At 45.6% G+C, this 21,912-nt stretch overlaps 1 protein-coding gene across 2 annotated transcripts in view; it reads right to left on the bottom strand.

The window, feature by feature from the left end:
* Window positions 1-11,023: 11,023 nt before the first annotated feature.
* Fars2 (phenylalanyl-tRNA synthetase 2, mitochondrial) overlaps window positions 11,024-21,912 on the bottom strand; it is a 426,758-nt gene continuing 415,869 nt past the window's right edge. For both annotated transcript variants that reach the window (XM_035442923.1, XM_027410361.2), the window contains one exon: window positions 11,024-11,313. In XM_035442923.1, the coding sequence (XP_035298814.1) occupies window positions 11,175-11,313 (139 nt within the window). In that variant the 3' untranslated portion in view covers window positions 11,024-11,174. The remainder of the gene's footprint in view (window positions 11,314-21,912) is intronic.

The following is a 21,912-nucleotide window of genomic DNA, read 5'->3' as shown; positions in this document are numbered from 1 at the left end:
CCTCATCCCAAACTTCCCTTTGCTTTCCTCCTCCTCAGAGACATCGCCAACCTCATGTTTGCTCACACATGGAGCAGAGTGAGAGGAGGCCCTGCACAGGGAGCCAGCCTTGCCCTTCACCAGCAGGATCCCAGGCCGGCAGCTCCATTTTCCCTCCTGTCTGCTGCGAGTCACAATCACCATTCAGTGGTTTTTACATTTACATTCTGCTGTTTGGCCTCATTGGCCCACAGCTGTAGAGGGGGCTGTTCCTGTTGTGACAGATTGACAGTGACTTGATTAGAACCTACAGCACTCGGAATTGTGTGCTTGCGAAGTCATACCTGATAAACAGCATCCACCTGCCTCCGGCTCTCACTCTCAAGCTACCTGAGGCTGGCTTTCAGGGCCAGGAAAGCCAATGGGGATGTAGAACATCCAGCAAGAAAAGTGCTGGAGGCTTCTCTGCTTCCTGTGAGCAGTTAGAAGCAATGGCTGCCAGGTCCTCAAAGTCCCATTGTAGTGACTGGTAGCGACAGAGGCCTGCTGGGATCAGCATGAGTGGCTGAGCCTCCCCGTTCCTAGTTTCTGCAGGGCTTTAGTAATCACTCTGCTACCACATGGTTTCTCATCAGAGCCCGAGAGCCCATGAGGTGGGGATATTTGCCACTCCATGGGCTATATGTAATTAGACGCATAGAGACACAGGTGGCCCTATTTTATTAAAGTAAAATTAAAACAAATGCAGACGAGAGGAAAGATCAAACCATGAAGCTGAACAGAAAAAAAGAATGGGCCAGAATGTTCTCTGCCGTGTGCTTGGTGCTGATCCCTGAGGTTAACAGGTAAATTGTCTTTTAAAGCCATTTTCTCCTTTCCTCCCTATTTTGAACTAATTCTATCCAGACACCCAGCACAGATTCAGGACTGTTAACCTGGAAAAGAGGGGAGGTCTCCTTGGTAACGTCTGTGCATAGTCTGGAGCTGCTGCCTGAGGTGGATCTGAGCCCAGCACTTCCCTGTTGCTCCTGTTGCTCAGCTCAGCTCTGCCTGAGGGCATCCAGAAAGGGTTAGAAAGACAGGCACCCAACAAGCCTGTGTTCAGAGGACAGCATCTGCAGGTGGTGCAGCCCCTGCTTCTCCCTCGGGATCTTTAAGTTCCCTCATTACTGTCTGCTGCAAATGTGTTCATTTTTCCACTCTACCCCCAGTCTCCTTCAGATCGTCAGAAATATTTCTATAAAAATGAAATAGTACCTTTTGACTCCAAAACTTCCACCTGGGAATCTAGCTCAAACAAACTAATCTGTAAGATGAGACAAGCCTTCTGCATGAAGGGGTTCACTGTGGGTTTTGTACTGGTGACTGACAGCCACTGAATCTAAAACAAAAAGCAGGCAGGCCTATGTAAATCAAGGCATCGAGTGGTCCACAAAATTATTACTCAGTAGCAACACAGGAAAGCATCTAACAGTCTGTGGATGAATAGTTCCCACCCAAGAATCTCTCTCTCTCTCTCTTTCTCTCTCTCTCTCTCTCTCTCTCTCTCTCTCTCTCTCTAATTCTCTCTCTCTCTTTCTCTCTCTCTCTGTCTCTCTCCTTCCCTTTCTTCCCATTCCTCCCTTGCTCCCTCCCTCTACCCATCCTCTTCCTGGCTGCCATGAGGCAAATCACCTATGTGTTCCCACCACAATATCTCACCTTGCCACAGGCCCAAAAGTAAATGTGCCAACCAACTATGAGTAAAATTAAATAAATAAATCAAAATTGCCTTCCTCTTCTTGCTCTAGCTCATCAGAGCTCCGTAGTTCTTTCTACTCCTGTTCCTTTGGGTAAAAGGCCAATGTTTATTACCATTTAAATTTTAAAAGATTCTGCTGTTTCCTGTATAGCTTTTGGTTGTTCATTTAATTATTCCTCAGGTACTTACCATGGTAACAAAAAACGAATATATGCAGTAAGTAAAATGTACATTTGTAGGACGAAGGGAGGAAGACTAGCTGCCGTGCAAGGCCCACAGCTTTAAGCAGGAGCCCCTCTCTACTTTGGTGACAACACTGTATGCTTTTCCTGCTTCCTTGATAAAATATCTGACAAAAGCAACCTGAGAAAGGCTGCTTAAGGAAGGAAAGGTTCTGTATGGGACACAGATGGAGCATACAGTCTATGATGGCAAGGCCACTGTGGCAATGGGAGCTCTGAGGCACCCGGAAGCAGGGAGAGACGTGCTCCCATTCACTTTACTTTCTCTATCCCCCCTTTTTATGCATTCAGGGACCCCAGCCCACCCGATGGTGACATACTCATTCGCAGTGGCTCTTCCCTTCTCAGTTAAATCTCTCTGGACCCAAGTTTGCTCAAGATGAACTTGACCAAAGCTGCAGTTGGGCTCTTCTGCTGCCTCTTCTGGATTAGTGTTTTCTGTTGGTCTGTGAGTTCACCTTAGCCGGAGTCCTGGCAAGCTGCTTCAGCAAGAATCCACTGCCCCTGTCAGACTGCCATATATGCCAGCAACACCAGCATTTGGAGTCAGAAATAGACGATCATGAGTTCCAGGCCAATGTGGAATAGATGGTGACTTCTAGGCTAGCCTGAGCTATAAAGATAGAGACTCTGTCTCATCCTAACAAAATAACAACAACATGACCCCTCAGGAAGTTCTTTTGTTTACAATATGATGAATAAAGCTGAAGGACATGGTGCTGAGCAGAATAAGCCAGGCACGGAAAGACAAGTAGTGTGTGGCATCGCTTATACGTGATGTCTAAAGAAGTTGAATTCATAGAAACAAAGGGTAAGGTGGCAGTTGAAAGACACTGGGAAGGAGATAACTAGTCAAAGATAAAGCATCCCAATCAGACAGGAAAAAACAAGTAAGAGATGCATTGTGCACCACACAATGCATATAGTTATAGTTAATAATTATGTATGATAAAGTTGAAAACTGCTAAGGGAATAGAACTTGAATGAGCTCATCACATACGGATAATATGTATGTATAAAATTAAAGATATGGTAATTAATTTTAATGTGGTAATTGTTTCAGAATCTAGACATATAATGTAAATATCACAGTGCTCACTATAAATATATACAATTTATTTTTTATTATTTTTTGTGACGAATGCTTGCAGAGAAAAGATGTAACTCAAATGACAGAGTGTATATACACCTATTTGTGCTTTTCTTTTTTGAGACAGGGACTTAGGCTGGCCTCAGACTTGTGGTCACCTTCCTTCTATTTCCTGAGTGCTGAGGTTACAGATGTGTGTCCCACAACTGGCTAATACATATGGAGGGGTGTGCTTTACAGGATGACCAGGTACTCACTAAGTGGCATGGGTTATCCTCAAACTCACAGTAACACTCCTGCTTTCTCCTGAGTGTTGGGATTGCAGATGTGAGCCGCCACGATTTTTTAAAATGATAGAACAATGTATCTTTCCATCATGAAATCCTTTTGGGCCATCTGATAGATGATTGTGCCTCAAATTGCTACTAGTATTGACTAGGAAGAAAGAGATGTGTGAGGGTGTAAGTTGGTAATTCTAGCTCTAGCGAGACGGAGGCAAGAGGATCATGAGTTCAAGGTTAGCCTGAGATACATAGTCAGAGCTCTGAACAAAACAAGACACCCAGACCATCACAAAGAAGAGTAAAGCAGTTGACCGAGCTAAGGCAGAGCCAGTGAGTGTAGATACTGTCAGGAGCTGCTCTTCGACGTTCAGATGTTTTCAAAACACAGGGAGAGAGAGGTGTCCCTACCGGACTCTCTGATCTAGTTTTCTCCAAGTCTTCACACCCATCATCAGGAGAAAAATTCTCCATTCTTCACTGGATAACACTTGCATTACTATCCCAAAGTGATCAACGTTGAATTGTGGTCCTGGAGTTAATGTCCTGGAGCCAAACACTGTACCTCAGAATGTGACCATACTTGGAGACTGATAAGATGGAATCATGAGAGTTGCCCTAAAATGAAAAAGAGGACACCAGCAGACAAAGAGGGGGCAGATGACAATAAGACAGAGAGAAAGTGGTCATCTATAAGACATGGAAAAAGACTCAGACAAAACTGAACCTTGTAGACAATGAGATCTTAGTCATCCAGCCCCCATAACTGTGAGAAAATGAAGGTGCTACATAAGCACTCGGGGTTCTGGTTTGAATGTAGAAATAGCCCCAGACTCATGTGTGAACACTTGGTTCACAGTTAGGGACACTACTTGGGGGGGGGTTGTGGAAAAATTAGGGGGTGGAGTTTGTCTGTGAGAAATGGGCTGTTGATAGGGTTGGCCTGGAAGGGTCTGGTCCTACTTTCTGTCTGAGCTGATTCTGCTCTGACCCATCAAGGTGCAACAAGCCATGTCACAAGCTCCCACTGTTACAGATGAAGCCCCTTCTCAGTCATGGTAGACTGTATCCTCTCAAACTGTGAGCCCAAGTCTTTCCTCCCTTAAGTTACTTCTGTCAGATACTGAGTGACAGAAAGAAAAAGATAATTGATACACCCAACCCATGGTGCTTCCTTACTATAAACTAACACATCATCCAAGCTATGTAGACTGTCATTTCAAAACATTACTGAACTATGTCAAATATTTAAAGACTATTTTATAAAATACAAGGAGATGTTTCAGCAAAGTTTTCTTCATTATACACTTACATGCCTGTGACTCATTAGCTGACATATTCATGGATTTAAGCATATGCTATTTGGCTCATTTCATGTGTATCTTTAGTCTCATCTCACGCAATTCTTAAATTATTCACGTTCACTCTAAAAGGACTTCGTGTGTTGGTAAGAAGAAACCACGAAATAGCTAAATTAGAGAAATGAACAACAATCCAACTGAAACTGAACATCATTGGGTTGGAAGTCAAGTTTACTATGTAGAGAGTGATAATATAAATTGGAGAATGGAACACCACGAAGTTATCTTCCTGATTATATACAGGTATGTAGACTGATTTACATATTCTGTGCAAAAATCCTAAGGGCAGTGGAAGCAGAGCAGAATGAGTGAGTGCTGGGGGATCTCTCTCTCTCTCTCTCTCTCTCTCTCTCTCTCTCTCTCTCTCTCTCTCTCTCACACACACACACACACACACACACACACACACACACACTGTGTGGAAAGACATTTGTCTTATTTTCCAGGAAGTAATGGAGAAATCCAGTCTCACTGACCTGAGTTCTCAGAAAGGTCTAATTCCAGAAAATGAGGGAAGAAATGTCAGAAAAACAGGAAGTCAGGAGGACAGCCCCCAGATTTTCATAAATTCCTTCCTAGCACTTGGCTGGCATATGTGGAGGAGGACCCAGGAAACCCACAAGAAACACTAGCTGAGGGGATAAAGGCACACAGTACATTGTAAAAGTCTGCCCATTTGTGTTCTCTGACCACAGTGGAATTAAACTTTCTCTACAACCCTAAATACTTATAATGGGTATTACAGGGAGCATGGGTGAAGTTGGAAAATGGATTGGTTTAGGTGACTGTGGTGGTTTGAATAAGAATGGTCCTTATAGGTCCATATATTTGGATGCTTAATCACCAGAGAGTGGCCCTATTTGAGAAGCATTGGGAGGTATTGGAAGACTAGGGGTATGTGTCACTAGGGGTAGGCTTTGAGGTTTCAAAAACCCAAATCAGGCCCCGTCTCTTTCTCTGCCCATGGATCAGTATGTAGCTCTCAAACTACTCCAGCACCAGGCCTGCCTGCATGCTTCCTGCCATGATGACAATGGACTAAACCTCTGAAACTGTACGTAAGCCCCCAATTAAATGCTTTCCTTTATAAGGATCATATCGGTGAAATTTTTTTCAATGAACTCCAGTGAATATATTTCATTCCCTTTTTGCATTTTGGAAAACTGAGGCCCTTGAGATGGAGTGGTTTGTCCTCAGCTCTGGGTTGCTAGGGTTTGAGCATAGCTACAAACCATGTGACAGTTTACTGACAATACCTAAGACAAAGAGGTTCTCTCTGTAATTATGATGCCTCCCAACAGGAGTTCTCAGAGGCCAAAGGCTCTGTGAGTTCTCAGGGGTCTGGTAGTCATTAGAATGGTTCTAGATGCTATATGGTGGAGAGTCTGCGTTCCTACATTAAAGTCGCTTGGGGTATCTACAAGGAAAAATGACTTGCTTTGGGCCAGAGTTAAATTACCCCTTGTGGTCATAGAGTTATTACTGCTACAGGGGACCCTTGCTGGCATGTATACCACTGACTAGTGTTTAGAGCAGGGAAACGAGTAATTGATTATCTGACAATTACAGTTGTCTGGCAAATGAGAATCTCTTAAAAGCCAGGATCCTTGGGAAGAGATATTGCTCATTAGTTTCTTGGTGGTAGGAAAACAGCATGCACAACGGAGACAAGTCTTCACCTGGGTGCCTGGGGCTCTGGGTCTGGCCTTGCTTCTGCCACAGACACCTGGGAACTTTCACAGCCTGCATCAAAAGCTGGCATGACTCTGCCTGCCCTTTCTCTCCTGCTCCATCACCTTCCTGCAGCCTTGTCTGTCCTACTAGGAGCTGTGCACGGTCTCCCGGATGGTCGCTTATTCAACGCTGCAAGCCTCTGGGTCACCCATAATTGCTTTCTTGACATTTAGCTTGAAAAAGTGACAAAGGGCTTAGCATTTTGATTTCTGGTACTAGATCCTGTCCTGCCAATAGTACCGCAAGCCCTGGGGGCGCTCTGTGTGCAGCTGGACCCATCCCTACACCCCTCAGTATGAAAGACACTTGGCATAGCAAAAAATGTTTTCCATGGACATCACCTTGAGTTATGGACATAAATAAATTAGCCTGTGTAAAAAATCTCATAAACACTGCAAAGAAAGGCCCCTGGTAGTGTGTAAACATCTCTCTAAACTGCTAGCCTCAGAGTGCAATGTTTCATACCAGCCACCATCTTAAACAGACCCAGCAAGAACATGGAGAAGGCTGAGCCATCAGCTGACTCCTTCCTTGGGCCCCAGGCTGAAGCACCTCTCACTTGTCTGTAGGTCCTGGAACATAGAGCCCAGGAAACCAAGTGCTAGCTGGGCTGGACTCTGCCACACTGTACAGTTCGGACTCCACCTTGGCTTCCCAAACCCCACTCCCATGTCCTGCTCAATGAGGACACAGCACAGGAAAGGGGTTGATACTTAAAAATAGTGCCAGGCCCAGAATATACAAACAGGGCTTGCTTGATTATAGCCAAATACACTAGAAGGGAAGGGTGAGAAATGTTTTCTGTATGGTATGCTTGTGAGGAGACACTAAGATGTCTGGCTCTCTCCCTTCCAGAACACATAAGTTGTTGCATGGTATATGTTGTGTATGCTCCCATTGTTCTATTGCAACCCTGGAGGGCTAACACACCATACGTAGCAAAGCAGCCTGGGTCTCAGTGGTAGTAGGGTTCCTCTGACTTCTGGTTTTATGGAATACTTGATTAAGTCACCATAACTAGAGTGGACATTCTGATCTTCACAGCCAAACTATCCAAATAATTCAGCTAGCTGTTTTACACCCATGGGGCATTTTGCAGAAGCCTCCCTGTCCTTGTGACTGGGACTCTGTACCCCTCACTGTCCAATACTAGCAATTATGGCTACACTGTTATTTAATTCTTAAGATGAGTTGGGACCCCTTCCTTCAGGTTTGGCTCTCTGTTGTAACTTCCATCTGCTACAGTCGAAAGTCAGAGTTTTTATAAAGTCACTTTGTAACCATGTACATCTTGACACTGCAAGTATTTCCCATCCCTAATGCTGCACTACACAAAACCTGGAAGAGTTCCTAGCCCCTCTCCTGGCCAAGGGTAAGTCCTTATCAAACTCTAGCTACAGCTTGCTAGATGGACATAGAAATGGACAGTCATCTGCAGGCTGGGCCCAGCTGGAATGGCACAGCATGACCTGTCAGAGTTGGTCAGCCTGAGGCGTGAGGCAGGGATGCCTGTGTTCTTTAGCTTTCCTCTACTGGGGCTCTGTGGTGGCAGAGCTATATAGTCAGGAAGCTCCCCGGGCTGCAAAGAGGCCTTGTAGTCTGTGCTCACCAGGGCATGGAGGTGATTAATGCACAGAGACAAGGGCAAGGCCAGCTGCCCTGGCAAAGGAACCCTGATTTACCAGGTGCTGTTTCCCTCAGCAGCAGGTGACAGCAAGGCCTCCAGTGCTTCCTTCTGGCGGGAGCTGCAGCCTACACAGAATCCTAAAGGTCTGAGGATGCAGGCTAGGGCAGACTCCTCCAGGGCAGCTTGGGAGGAGGAGACAGGAGAGGGTAGGGAAGAAGAAAGCTGGCAAAGGAGGTACACATAGAACAGCTGGAGGAAGAGAAGGGAAGGAGGAAGGAGAGGTCTGGGAGAGGGCGTGGAGGGAGGGAGGAAGGGAAAGATGGAAGGAGGAAGGGAAAGATGACGGGGGAGGATGGAGAAAGAGAAGAAGCATGAAGAGAAGGAGGGGAAGAAAAAGAGGGAAAGACAATGTTCTGGCCTCTGGACCAGGGATTTACTCTGAGGGAAGGGAAACAAGAGCCACAGGGAGTGGCCTATCATCCTGAACTGCCGGTGACAATCAAGACTCCCCTTTCCTTGGCTAGTCAGGGGATGCGATGATTGTGGCAGCTGAGAAAGCTTAATGATGTCTGCTTCTCAGAACCTGTCAAACCTCTTGTCCAGGTTGCTTGGAGCCCTGGGGCCCTGCAGCCCTTGAGGTGTTGTTTCTCACTAACTATTAACCAGTTCCAGTTTGCTGCACTCCAAGATCAGAGATCAGACACTTTCAGGATTATGGCCCCAGACTGTAGACTGGCTATGGAAACCTGGACCTCACACACTCCAGGCCAGCACTCCACCACGGGGCTCCACTGACAACATTGAGTCTGGTTGTTTCTATTCCATGCCACTAGGTGGCGAGTTCCTGGAGATTCCAGAGGGGGTTGTGTCACCTAAAGGTGCAGGCGCAAATGTGACCATCTGAGAACTGTTCTTCTTGTCATGAGTGTCAAGGATAGTGCATGTTATTCTGTTACTCATGCCCTCATGTGCCAAGACCAGCAATAGGCAGAACACATGGCTGCCTGAGTTCAGTGCTTGTGGCTTGGAGACCGTCTGAGTCTCAGCTGTATGGCTTGAATCTCCAGACACACCCCTGACCCTTAACTGATGCCCGTACCATATACCTCTCAAGAGACTGCCAGATGCAGGGGTTCAAAGAAGTCCTGTGACAGCTCAGTGTCTCCTGGCTAGGTTAGACTTGCAGTCCCCTCCATGGTAGGAGAAGGAATCTTAGGTGTGACCCTCATTGCAGAGTCTTAGTGAGAAATGAAAGTGGTTTCCCTGTTTTTGGTGATGTATTAGGTTCCCAGAACTTCCATTACAAAGTACCCTGTAGTATTTTGAATGTAATTATCCCCATAGGTTCATAGGAAGGGGCACTAGTAGGAGGTGTGGCCTTGTTGGAGTAGGTGTGGTTTTGTTGGAGGAAGTGTGTCTCAGTTCACTTCCTGCTGATGGAGGATCAAGATGTAGAACTCTCAGCTTCTTTTCCAGCACCCTATCTGCCTGCATGCCCCCTGCCATGACGATAATGGAATAATAAACCTCTGAACTGTAAACCAGCCCCAATTAAATGTTTCCTTTATAAGAGTTGCCATGGTCATGTCTTCAGAGCAATGAAACCCTAATACATACTCCAAACTAGAAATGTACTTTGTCTGATGTCAAGTGTTGAGTAGATCTTCGCACCCCTTTGAAATCTATAGTGGATGTCCCCATCTCCCATGGCTTGCTGACACTCTTTGGGAATGCTGAGCTCACAGAGATCTCTGCTGGGATCTCTATCTTCATGTGGTCCTTTTCTCAGAAGGACACCAGCCATTTGGGATAGGGTCCATTCACCCAGTAAGGTGTCACATTAGCTAATTATATCTGCAATAAGCCTGTTTCCAATCACAGTCACACTCTGAGCAGCTGCCCGCCACCTACATGCTTGCTGATAATGGCCACCTCTCATCAAATATTTATCCCAGCACTCGGCATCTTCCATCAGCCTCCAGCATCTTGTCAGGCCTGAAATCTGATTATTAAGGCTGGTCATGAGTAAGGCAGGCAGACTACAAAGTGCAGGACAGAAAGGGGAAGACATCAAAGCCCTGTGCTCTCCCTTAAAGGTCGCCTTCCTTCTGGAAGTGGAGGCCTCCTGGAGGGAACAACCTGAGGAACTGGCCGACCCGGCCCTCTGTGTGTCTCCTGGAGTCAGGGCAGTTCTTGCTTCTTTCCTTCCTCTGCACAAGGGCAGAAGGTGGGAGAAGTCCAAGCTCAGGGCCAATGGGCTGGACCCTGGCCTTGGGTTCATGAAAGCAAATAGCTACTTTACCTGCCTCAGATATGTGGCTCTCTCCACTTTCAAGGGAAGCCTGGCATTTCATCAGTGGCCTCTTTGAAGCCTGCCCTTTGCAAAACAAAGAAGAGAAGGGAGAAAGGATGGCAGATATCCAAAGGCTTCCTGGACAGATTTGGTTTGAGGTGATGATCTGGTTCCAGACCACTGTGATAAAGTGAATCCATCATGAAGCAAGTCACAGGCATCTTTTGGTTTCTCAGTGCATACTGCCTCTATGAGGTACACAACAGCTTTATGTTTGAAAAACCCATACATTTACCCAGTTAAAAAACACTGCTAAGAAATACTAATGGTCATTAGAGTTGAAGGAAAATGAGAATGACAGGCTTGCTCAACATAGGTTGCCACGAACCTGCAATTTGTCAAAATGCAGGATCCGTGACCTGCAGCCAAGCAAGCACACAAAAAGCAGGCATGCCTGTTGTATATCGAGTTTCTGAGGCCCTTCTCTGTGGCTTCACTCATTACATGGGTGGAAGAGTCTGTCAGGCGAGAATCATGCCTGGTGCTTAATGGAACCCAGGGACCAATTAACCACGCAGAGAGCCAATGGGGCAAGCATTTCTACACGACTAGCAGGGAACTCTTATATTAGTGCCTGCTTTCTCCTTCCCCAAATAAAAGACAAATGCTATGTCAATGCTTCTCAAAAGTGATCCTTTATTTCCTGAACGTCCTAGAGCAGACCCATTTATCAAAAGATGACAGATACTCCAGTTCACAATGTGTTTCACCTTTTCAGCGAGTCTTGGAGCTCTGTGAGGGCTTCAGCCTTGGTAAAACCAGGGCATCAAAAACGGCCCTCCACACCCAGCAGCTGCACAGCGGCCTCCTGCACAGCCTGGTGGACACTACTGACTTCTCTCTGGGACAGTGTCCGTTCCATGTGGCGGTAAGTGATGCGGTAGCAGTGGCTGGTCCTGTGTGTCCTGGAGAGGGACAGACAACGCAAGGAGGTAAGTGAAAAACATGCACACGGAGTGAAAGCAGTATGGCTTATTCGTGTACAACAGTTGCTATATCACACTGGTATGGATCACCTGCTAAGAGCAGACCCAGTGGGTCAGGATCCAGGCCTCTGTCATGTCTCACCACAGAAATACCACTTGCCACTAAGGACCACATCTTTTCAGTGTGTGGGAGGGTGATGGTTAGGGAAACAGTAGCTAGGATAATGGAGATGCTGGTTCCTTCATGCTGAATGCACCACAGCCCCCAAGGTACGTGCCCCCCCACGGGTTTGATGTCCTGGGATAAGCATAAAGTCTGATTGTAGGACATAGGGCCTGGAGTTCTGAGCTCTTTCTGACTCCTCAGGAAATTCTGACAGTGTAAGTATTGGGAGTCAATATCAGTGGCCTTTACCTTGCCACAGCATAGAAAAGAACTATGTTTGTAGAACACACTGCAGCAAATTGTGCCAGAAACAAGGCTGCCAAGTATCATCCCCAGCATCCCTGTGGCCTAGGGAGTACTTACAACATTCCATGCGCACCAGACATTCACACATGCTGGATTGACCTCTATTTTACCACAGCAGGCAGTGCTTATGCTTATATGGTGGGTGCAATGACATACAGGCATGGTGGCCTCATCAGAAAGACCAAAAGGTTATGACTTGTGTCGATGACCCTCTCCTGGGGTGTCTCTCACTGGCTGTGTGGATGGAGGGGGGTCTGGACAACCTACTCTGAGTAATTTAATTTCTCTTCTGCATAATGAGGAGCCATGGTAACTCCTTTGTTTCAACCCCAATAGTAGCAGAGCCAACTCTGGATTCTCAGGCGAAGAAACTACAGCAAAGCAAGTGGCTCCCAGTGGGTCTCCCTCCCATGATGTCACTCATCTCTGAGCCTGTCCTGGAGAGGCTCTAGCACCTCCCGTACATCAGTAAGGGCTGGGCCTTCAGCCATGCCAGAACCTTGGACAAGTGGGTATCAGGTGGGCTGACACCTGGGGGAAGCCCCTCATGGGAAGACTAAATAGTGCCCCGTGTGGTCACCAGAGCCCAGAGCCTCAGCCTCCAGGGCCTTCCCGATGTTTCCTGATTGTTCTCACATGAGTGAGCTCTCCTTGTCACCACCTGCTGATCTTAGATCAGACTTGGATGTAGACAGAATGTGCTTGGGAAGAGAAGTGTCCTTCTCTGTTCTAGCCCCCAGTATCTCCTTAATCTCTCTTTCCAGCTCCTTTCATTTCTTCCCCACCCTGTGTTGTCCACTTTACTCTGCTTTGTTTTCCCCTCCCACCTTGAGCCACATTTGGGAAGGGCAAGCTTCTAGGACCCTTTGCTATTCCTTGCAGGGCCCGTCTTTAGCTAGGCACCGAGCCTTCATCTACAAAAAGCAGAAGGAAGAAGTCACCTCTAAGGTGTTCAAGTTCAAGCTAGCTGGCATGTCCCCTTCCTCTTTAGCCTCGGCAGTCTGTTTTAGGTGAGGAAGAACTGGCCTTCCCTACACTAGGCCAAGTCATGAATTGAGAGCAGTCATAAGTGGGAGACCCAGGTCTGTTCAACCCCTGAGACTTACAGGGCAAACCAACAGTTCATGGAACTTTGCAAAGAGCCAAACAGGTAAGAAATAGGACTTCCTGAAGGGAGGGATGGAGTTGGTGAGGAACCCAAGGGTTTGGATCGGAGCTCTATACTGCATCACACCCTGCATGACAGCCCTGTGGCCCTAGTGCTTCTCAGCCTTTTACTGGACACATAAATTCAGTCTGACTGACATCTTCATTGAGCAGATGGTATCACCGTCCCCGAGATACATCTGTGATTCCAGAACCCAGAAGTGACTTGTCCAAATTCAAACAGTAGGACAATGTGGCAGGACTAGAATTACAGCCAAGTACTGTGGTAGGAATATGAAACATATGTGTTGCTGTGAAACAGTTTAGTGGGCTTCAAAACATTAAATATATCATTACTACATAATCCTAGGTATATGCCCGCAGAGAACAGAAGGTGGCTGCTCAAACTAAAAGTCAGGCAAGAATTTGCTGCTAAGCCTCTTGATCAGGCCTGTAATCCTGGCTACCTGGGAGTTCAAGGCTAACCCTCGTGACTTCTTGAGACCCTGTTTCAAAATGAAAAGCAAAAGGAGGGCTGGGGCTACAGAGCTCAGTGGTAGAGTATTTGCCAAAGATGTGTGAAGGTCATAGGTTCAATAAGTTCAATCCCCAGCAACATACCACACACACACATACATACTTACTTTCCTAAAAGCTCTATGTTTAGTCATTACTAACAGCTCAATAAGGGTATCAATAAGTTTAGTATAGTCAGAGAACTGGTTACTATTTCGCAAAATAATAGTAATAATAATAATAATCATAATATCTAACTAATACTGATGAGTGGAAACTAGGCAAACTTCAAAACCAAAGTATACAGAAGCCATACATATGTTTGAAACAGACTAGAAGTGTTCAAAAGCACTGAACTAAACACTTTTAAAATGACTAATTCCATGTTATGTAAATTTCATGTCAATAGAACAGAAACAAAGCCTAGACGGTCTGGTTTCAGAACTCAGCCTAACCACTGCACTCAGGAGCTCTACCAAATATACCCCTTCCTTCACATCCAAGCTCTTGCTGTGGTCTGGATCCTGAATTTCACCAAAGGTCCCAGCTACTGAGTGGTTGTGGGGCCTTGTAGGGTGTAGTTGGGGGACAATCTCAGGTTATTGGGGCAGATTCGAGAGGTGGATAAAGGGACCTCAGCCCCTTTCATTTTTTCACACCCAGCCATAGGGTAAATGAGTCCCTTTGATCATGTGCTCTTACCCTAATGAGTCAAACTAATGAGTCAATTGGTCATGGACTGAAGGCTCAAGACTATGGGCCCAAATAAACATGTCATCTTTTCTCAGGCATTTCTCATAGTAACTGAAAGCAAATACATCCAACTTCCTCTAAAAAGCAATACAGTTTTAAAAGGAACAGGAAAGACACAGAATGAGCCCTGCCCTAGATTCCTTTCTGACTCAGGGAGGACATGGCTGGATACAAAAATGACCAGGATGCTCTTAGAGTAGGACACAAAGACACTGATAAGGGTCTTTCCTATGTAGCATCTTTAAAAGGTGGACGGCAGGCAGCTGGCTGGGAAAATAAGGCCCAGAGAGCAGGCAAACAAGGCAGTCCTGGGCTGTGGATGGCAGGCAGTTGCTATAGATTTTTATCCAATTCATAGGGCCCAGTGTTCTGGGTGAGCAGAGTGGGCTGTACAATCTGAGAGTCATAGGTAAATTAAAGATTACTTTTATGTACCTGACAGTTTCTACTCATGAGAAAAATAAGCAAGATTATCTGTTGTTAGGGAGGTCAAATCCCTTTGTTGACAAGATGGAAGAGAGGGAGGGAAAAACACTTAAAAACTTTCACTGCCTTATAATACTAGCCGATTGTAAAATGAACCAGCTGCTGGCTAGAACTTTGTGGCTTTTTTTTTTTTTAACAGAGATTTTGATGTAAGTATCTTACAGTGTTTTCAACTAGGACTGGCTCATTTATAGACTGCTTTAGTCATTCAACAAACAGCATCTTGCAGGCACTGAGATGGACAATGAGGAACATGGGAAGAGAATGGACAATCTGCCACACAGCAGTGGGCCAGCAGGCAGCAAGAGGGGCTGGCGGTCACTTGGCAGTGAAGCCAGCTGTGCCACACTCTAAACAACAAGAACTTCTGAGTTTTTCCTCTTCAGCAAATGGTAGTTCTGATGCACTGGCATGGTGCTGTTCATCTAGTTACAGATTGAATACTGCAGAAACCACTTAAGAAATCTGGGTCACTACACCTGTTGACACTGAAAACAGACTGTCCTTGTCTACTTCTGAATGATCCATGGTACTCACTGTGCCACTCACTACCTTTGTGCTTTTCCCAACCAGCCTGCCATCCATGCCCCCTTTTGAGGTCCAGCCCAACTGGGGGAAACCAGAAACATCATTTACTTTCTCAGGGTCCTTTCCACTGCCCCACTGTGAGTGCCAAGGTTTACCCAGTTCCACCTCCTATCCAAGTCCAGATGCTCAGGCAGAAACTGAGAGCCGGGGTGGGCAATTCCATATGAGCCATGGGGAGAGCTGACAGGACAGTGTAGGACAAGCCAACAGGGAGGGATTCCATTTTGGTGCCTCCTCCTCCTCCTCCCAGACTCCTAACTTTAGACCAAAGATAAAGCTGCGTAGGAGTTGAGAATAATCAAGTCTAGCTCAGGAAAGGCCTGTCAAGCTGATGCTTAAACAGGCTCAGCAATCCATTCCTGGGTGTGCATCCAAAGGACATTTTAACCATTGTGTTATAGGATACCTGTACCCCATGCTTATAGGCACAATATTCATAAAGCCAAGACCTGGGATTGCCACAATCATCCATCAATGGATGAATGGAAGGAGAAAGCACAGGGAACACACACTCAATGGAATATTATACTATTCAGTCTTTAAAAAAAATAAGATCCTGTCATTTTCAGCAACATGGATAATCACAGAGGACATTAATGGAATAAGTTTTAAATGTTCTCAACATAAAGGGATGGCAAATGTTTGAGGTGAAGAATATGCCAAACACTTTGATTGTTATATCATTACACATAGATAAAAATATTATACTATACCCCATAAATATGCACATTTGTATAGATCTTAACACAAAAAGCTGAGCAATAAGTATCTTAAAACCAAACAAAATAGAAAACGTGATAAAAAGATCAATTATCAAGAATACTGTGAAGAGTGACTATGCTTCTCAGCTCAGAGTATGTCAGTGTGTATTTTGGGAAAGGATGCAGGGCTATGGAACCTACTGGAAAGAAGGAACAGTGGGTCAGAGGACTGGTGGGGGTGGGAAGAGTTCTACTGAAATCAGTTCACCTTGGCAACAAAACTAGCTCTGAACTTGAAATAAAACCCTTCCTCACATGCAGCCCAAACCCAGCTCCTATAGCATCCACAATAGTATGTGTTTCCATCTGGAGCCGAGCAGCTAGTCTGTGTTCTTAGATGGTATGCCTGACACCTCCCAGAATAGATCAGGCATGACCAGTAGGCACTGCAGACACTGCCTATCCACACAGAGAATACTCAATGGAGAAAAGCTGCTGTCCACAAGAGTGTGGCTCCATCTTCAACTGGTTCCTGCTTGCTAGAGACACAAGTTCAATCTGAAGAGCCATGTATTACCACTCTGATCAGTGGAGAGAATAGGTTCATCCAGTACTTTCATAGGCTTGTTGAACTCAGGCAAGAGGCCCAGGGAGGGGAGACAGCTCCATGTCACTTCCAGGAACAGAACTGAGCGCTGACAAAAATGGTTGAGAAGAGAAAAAAAATCGACTTTGGAGTTAAGAGAAACCTAGTTCCAACTCTTACTCTCTCTGTTGAGATCTAAGGCAGTTTGTGTGACTTCTTGTGCCTCAGAGTCCTTGCCTATGGAGTAAGACCTCCATTTCCTTCTTAGGTTCTCTGAGGACTGGATGGTCACTATACAGCAGTTATTTCAGAGCCTGGATGTTCAATACTGCTATCATCCACTTATTGGTGGAGACACATTCCAAGACCCCCTGTGCTTGCCTGATGCCTGAGGCAGCACCAAACACTACAAATACATTTTCCTAAGTATATATGCCTTTGATGATGTATGATTTAAAATTTAAGCACATTAAGAGGCTAAAAACAGTAAAAAGAAGAACAATTGCAACTATATAACAAAAACTTGCCAATATCACTACTCAAGCTTTGGACCATTATCAAATTAAAGTCTACTTGACTCAAGGACTTTCATATCACACAGCTGATCTGATATCTGAGATAGCTGCTGGATGATTGATGGGTGGCTATATAGCTAGTGTACACAGGATGGATATGGTGTAAGACAATGGGTGAGGTATCACAAATTTTCATACTGTACAAACAATGTGAATTAGAACTTATGAATTATTTACTCCTAGAATTTTAATATTTTAGATTATAGGTGACTTCATATAACTAAAACTGCTGGAAGTTTTGATGGGGGGGTCCTACTCATTTTTCCATTTTTATCTTTTCCTCATATAGTAAAAGGACTACAGTTCCCTGACCCCTTGTCATACACGGTTGCATGATCCTATTTTACCATTTTGTAACCTTCTTCAATGAGCATGGAATCTGACATTGGTCTGAAGATAGCCAGAGCTATTTCTGATAAGGCACAAAGCACCGATTTGGGCCTGGCCTGAATAAATGATCCAGACACTAAGTAAACCAGACTCCTATTCCATTCCCTGCTATAAATAAACACAGAGAGGAAATAATGAAGACATTCTGGTTATAAGACTTGGTGGGTGGGAGGTGGAGCCCAGGCAAACTTGGGCAAGTCACCTTGCCTGGTAGTGAGAGAGGTGGGCTAAGTGGGCTCTGGCTCTCCTAGCCCAAGGGTAAACACGAGGGTGGACTAGTAATAGCTGCATGGAATGAAATGGAAGGGCTGAGGTGGGCATGAGCCCCATTCATTCTTGATGTGAGGGATGCTAGGAGAATGAAGATCAGTAGGCTAGCTCGTCCGGGGGACGTTACTCCTTGGAAGACCAATGAGAAGACACATCCTGTGGCCAGTGGGACTCTCTAGTCATCCAGCAGACACTCTGGTCTCCTGTTGGTTCCATCCTCATCCTCTCTCCTCCCATGGCTGTATTAGTCACTTCTGCATAGCCATGAGCTGACAGAAGCAATGGAGTAAAATTTGTTGGCTCATGGTTTCAAAGGGTTCAGTGTATGATTACTTGGCCCTGTGTATTCAGGTAGAATAGTAGGAGGAGGAGACTTATATCATGATAGACAGGAAGAAGAGACAGGAGTTAGAGGAAGGGTCCAGGGTAGCCCAGGGGACATGTCCAACCTCTCAACTTACATCACCTTCCAAAGGTGTCATAATATATCAATAGATTAAATCAGTGACTAGGTCAGAGCCCTCAGGATACAGAAGCCCAGGATAATGAAGCCCTCAATACATGAAGCTCTGGGGGAGGTAATTCATATCAAATTGTATCAACAGCTAAGAGGCCTGCCACGGTATTATCAGTCTTCTTTGCCTGGTGCCCCTGAAGGCCCTTCTGAGCTGTGCCTCTCTGTAGTTCTCAGCTAGCCAGGGAACCAACCTCAGGTAAGTGTCATACTGCCATTGCCAAGCTTGCTAACTCCCCAAGGGATTTCTGTTCCTTGGAGTCAGTCATAAGAAACTGGACCAGATGGTTTCTCTGACAGTTTCTGCCTGGGGAAAGACAACTCCCATGCAGGCCTTCATAGAGGCAGGGCCAGCAGCTGGGAAAGGAACTGAGCTGGGCCTCCCCCACCGGTCCACTCCCTGGTCAGCCTCAGTCGGCAACTTAAGAGTGCTACAGACACACATTTTACAGGCAAGAAGTGCTTTTGAACATCAAACACCTGCCAAGTCCTCTGAGAAGTTCAAAGCACCCCCAGGTTTTCTTCCCCCTAACACTCCCCATAACTTCTGATACTCTTGAGCAGTGCCTTCTGCCAAGCAGCCATGGGGAGGGAGGTAGAATCCTGGCCTCCTGCAGGGTGGGGCTGAGGTTCTGGATCTTCATCTGAGTAGAAATGAAAATAGCTACTTTGGGAAGTCTTTTAATGGTCTCTCTTACTACTGCTTCTCAGCTAAAGGCTCTGGGGCTGGTTTCTAATCTGATACAGGCTCTTACTCTACAACATAAACTCACAGGAGTTTTACAATGATTGAATGAGACAAACACACAAACTGGGGCAATTGTTTGTTAGGGTTCAGGCTTCCTGCTATCAACTGATCTTACTGTATGTGCAGACAGCATGGGAGAGCCTTTGCTTTGGCCTATGCAGAAAGGCCCAGGTGATCACACATGTTACATGTGACATGTGACAACACAGATGAACACTGTGAGGACACAGCACTCAGGGAACAAATGATACACAAAAGACCAGTATTCTATGACTCTGCTGTGCAGGATGCCTACAAGTCACAGGTACAGACAGCAGGGCAGGGTACCTACAAGTCACAGGTACAGACAGCAGGGCAGGGTGCCTACAAGTCACAAGTACAGACAGCAGGGCAGGGTGCCTACAAGTCACAAGTACAGACAGCAGGGCAGGGTGCCTAGAGTCCCAAATACAGACAGCTGTGCACAGGCACTGCCAGTGGCTGGGCAGGTGAGCACAGGGAGCTGCTTAGAGGGCACAGTTTCAGTGTGGGGAAATGAGAAAGTTCTAGAGGTGGATAGAGATGATGGTTACACAATGTGCATGTGTTTACTACTACTAACTGGAAAGTGACAGAAGTAGAAAATGCTGTGTAAAGTCTACCACAATAAAAAGGGAAATTCAAGGAGTGTTGCCTAAAAGAAGCCAGAAGTTAGGAATTCACATTATACTTAAACCCAAACAGCAGAGAATAGTTCTGGATGCTAGTACTGGTCCACTCTTGAGTTCTGCCCTGCTCCATGGAGTACCTCCAGGAATTCCACGAATATAGAACAGCCAAGATGCCCTACATCTTATAGAGATGATTTTTAAAATCCTCCCTCCATAACACAGCAGGGTTTTCCCCTTACTGGACAATTGCTTTTTCAACTGTTCTACTGTCTTCCAAGCAATCTTATGACATTGGTACATAAACAGAAAGCTGGCAAAACCCAACTAGTGCAAAATATATAAAAAAAGTCATTAACTCTAAATTTAGAGGTCAGAAGACTGAGAGAGGCAATGAGATTAAATCTAGATCTTAGAGCTCAAATGAGATAGTGACAGGCGAAAAATCAAGGTTCTTAAGGGTCCACCTGGAAAACCCCACAAGTGGTGCTGATGATGGTGTGGGCGTTTGTTGAATTTCCCCCTCCTACTTTAACTAGGAGCGGCTGAATGTATGTTCTAGCTATTAGATGGACCTGTGAGGACCTCTAGGTAGGTCACATGCTTTTGATCTACTGGGAGAGGACATGTTGCATACAATACAGGCAAAATCTGATTATGGCAGTTGTGAAGGAGGCAGAGCTACCCAGAGGAGAATGCAATGATTTCATGAACTAACAGGAAGGAGGGCACAAGAGTTGGGCATATGCGTAAGTGGTGTAGAGGAATGGCTACTTCTGTAAAGCATGCCAATCGTTCAAGAAGTGAGTATGTCAGAGTAGCTGGTGTAGAATACAGAAATATGTGTGTGTGTTGGGGCTGGGGTCATGGAGGTGGGCTCATGCTTCTGGCTAAGAAGCCTCAGACAAAAGTCCATCTTTAAACCAACAATCCAAAATCTTAGTCAGCCTTGGCTTCTAGAGGAATCTTCCAGAAGGATGGAAAGGTGTTGTGACCTGGATGTGAAATGTCTCCTGTAAGTTTGTGTGTTTGAATACTTGATCCCAAGCTGGAAATGAGCCTTGGCATGGGGCCAGGCTAGAGGAAGTGGGTTCCCAGGGGTGGGCCTTAATGTTTCTTACCTAATCCCACTGACAGTGTAACCAGCTGCCTGAAGCTCTTGCCACTATGTCTTCCCTGCTGTGATGAACTGTGCCCTCAAACCAAGATCCAAGATAAACCTGTCTTCCCCTAGGTTGTTTTGGTCAAGAATTTTGTTAACAGGTGAAAAGGAACTAAAGCAGAGGCCCTTGTTCTGGACGGCTTCACTGCATATAGAGGCCATAGTCAGCTAACATGAGAGCTTATTGGGGGATTTCAGTGTTGCGGTCCATACTGTTCTACCAGGTGTTAATAGCGACTGTTTGAGCATGAGCAGATGGTTCCCCACTCCCACTACTCAGAAGTAGAATCCCATGTTGTACAGCTTTTATTTCCTTAGTGACTGTTAAATATTTTAAGACTCAGGACCATGTTTGAAGGAATTACAGACTTTTTAAATGACTTTATTTTGCAATTACTTTTTGGAAGAGACTCTCTCGGTCTAATCTGTTGTGCCAGTTCTTCACAAGTAGGAAGTCAGAGATCAAGGGGGAGGGGACAGAGCATGGGTTTGCTTGGCAGGATGGGCATCATCAATCTATGACATTCTAGGTTGGACTGGTACAGTGATGGCGTCCTGAAGTATCACTGCACAGGTGACACAATTTAGGAACTTGCAGGAATGAAGAGGACAGACTTTAGAGCTCTTCTGACCCGTGCTTGTGTTCTCCCTATAAACGGTGACTGCTTTTAGGCTTCCACAGTGTGAGTGGAGGGGCTGCTCCCCTCCCACGGAGCTGATAAATGGTCTATGGCAGTTGGCTAGACTTCATTACTCAATCCCAGCATTCGGGAGGCAGAGACAGGTGGATTTCTGTGAGTTTGAGGCCAGCTAGGTTTACAAAATGAGTTCCAGGACAACCAGGGCTATACAAAGAAACCCTGTCTCAAGAAACCAAAAAAACAAAATCCAAAACAAACAAATAAGCACACATACACACACACAAAACAAAACAAAATAAAAAAACCCTCCATAATTCATGACCAGCAGCAAAATGGTGCAATGATCCTGGGTAGGGTATGTAAGGACCATCAGTGGTTACAGA

This window comes from Cricetulus griseus, chromosome 3 (genome assembly GCF_003668045.3).
Source record: "Cricetulus griseus strain 17A/GY chromosome 3, alternate assembly CriGri-PICRH-1.0, whole genome shotgun sequence".
Classification (NCBI taxonomy): Eukaryota; Metazoa; Chordata; class Mammalia; order Rodentia; family Cricetidae; genus Cricetulus; species Cricetulus griseus.
The sequence above is the reverse complement of the archived record's forward strand: the minus strand, read 5'-3'. Positions and strand labels throughout refer to the sequence as shown.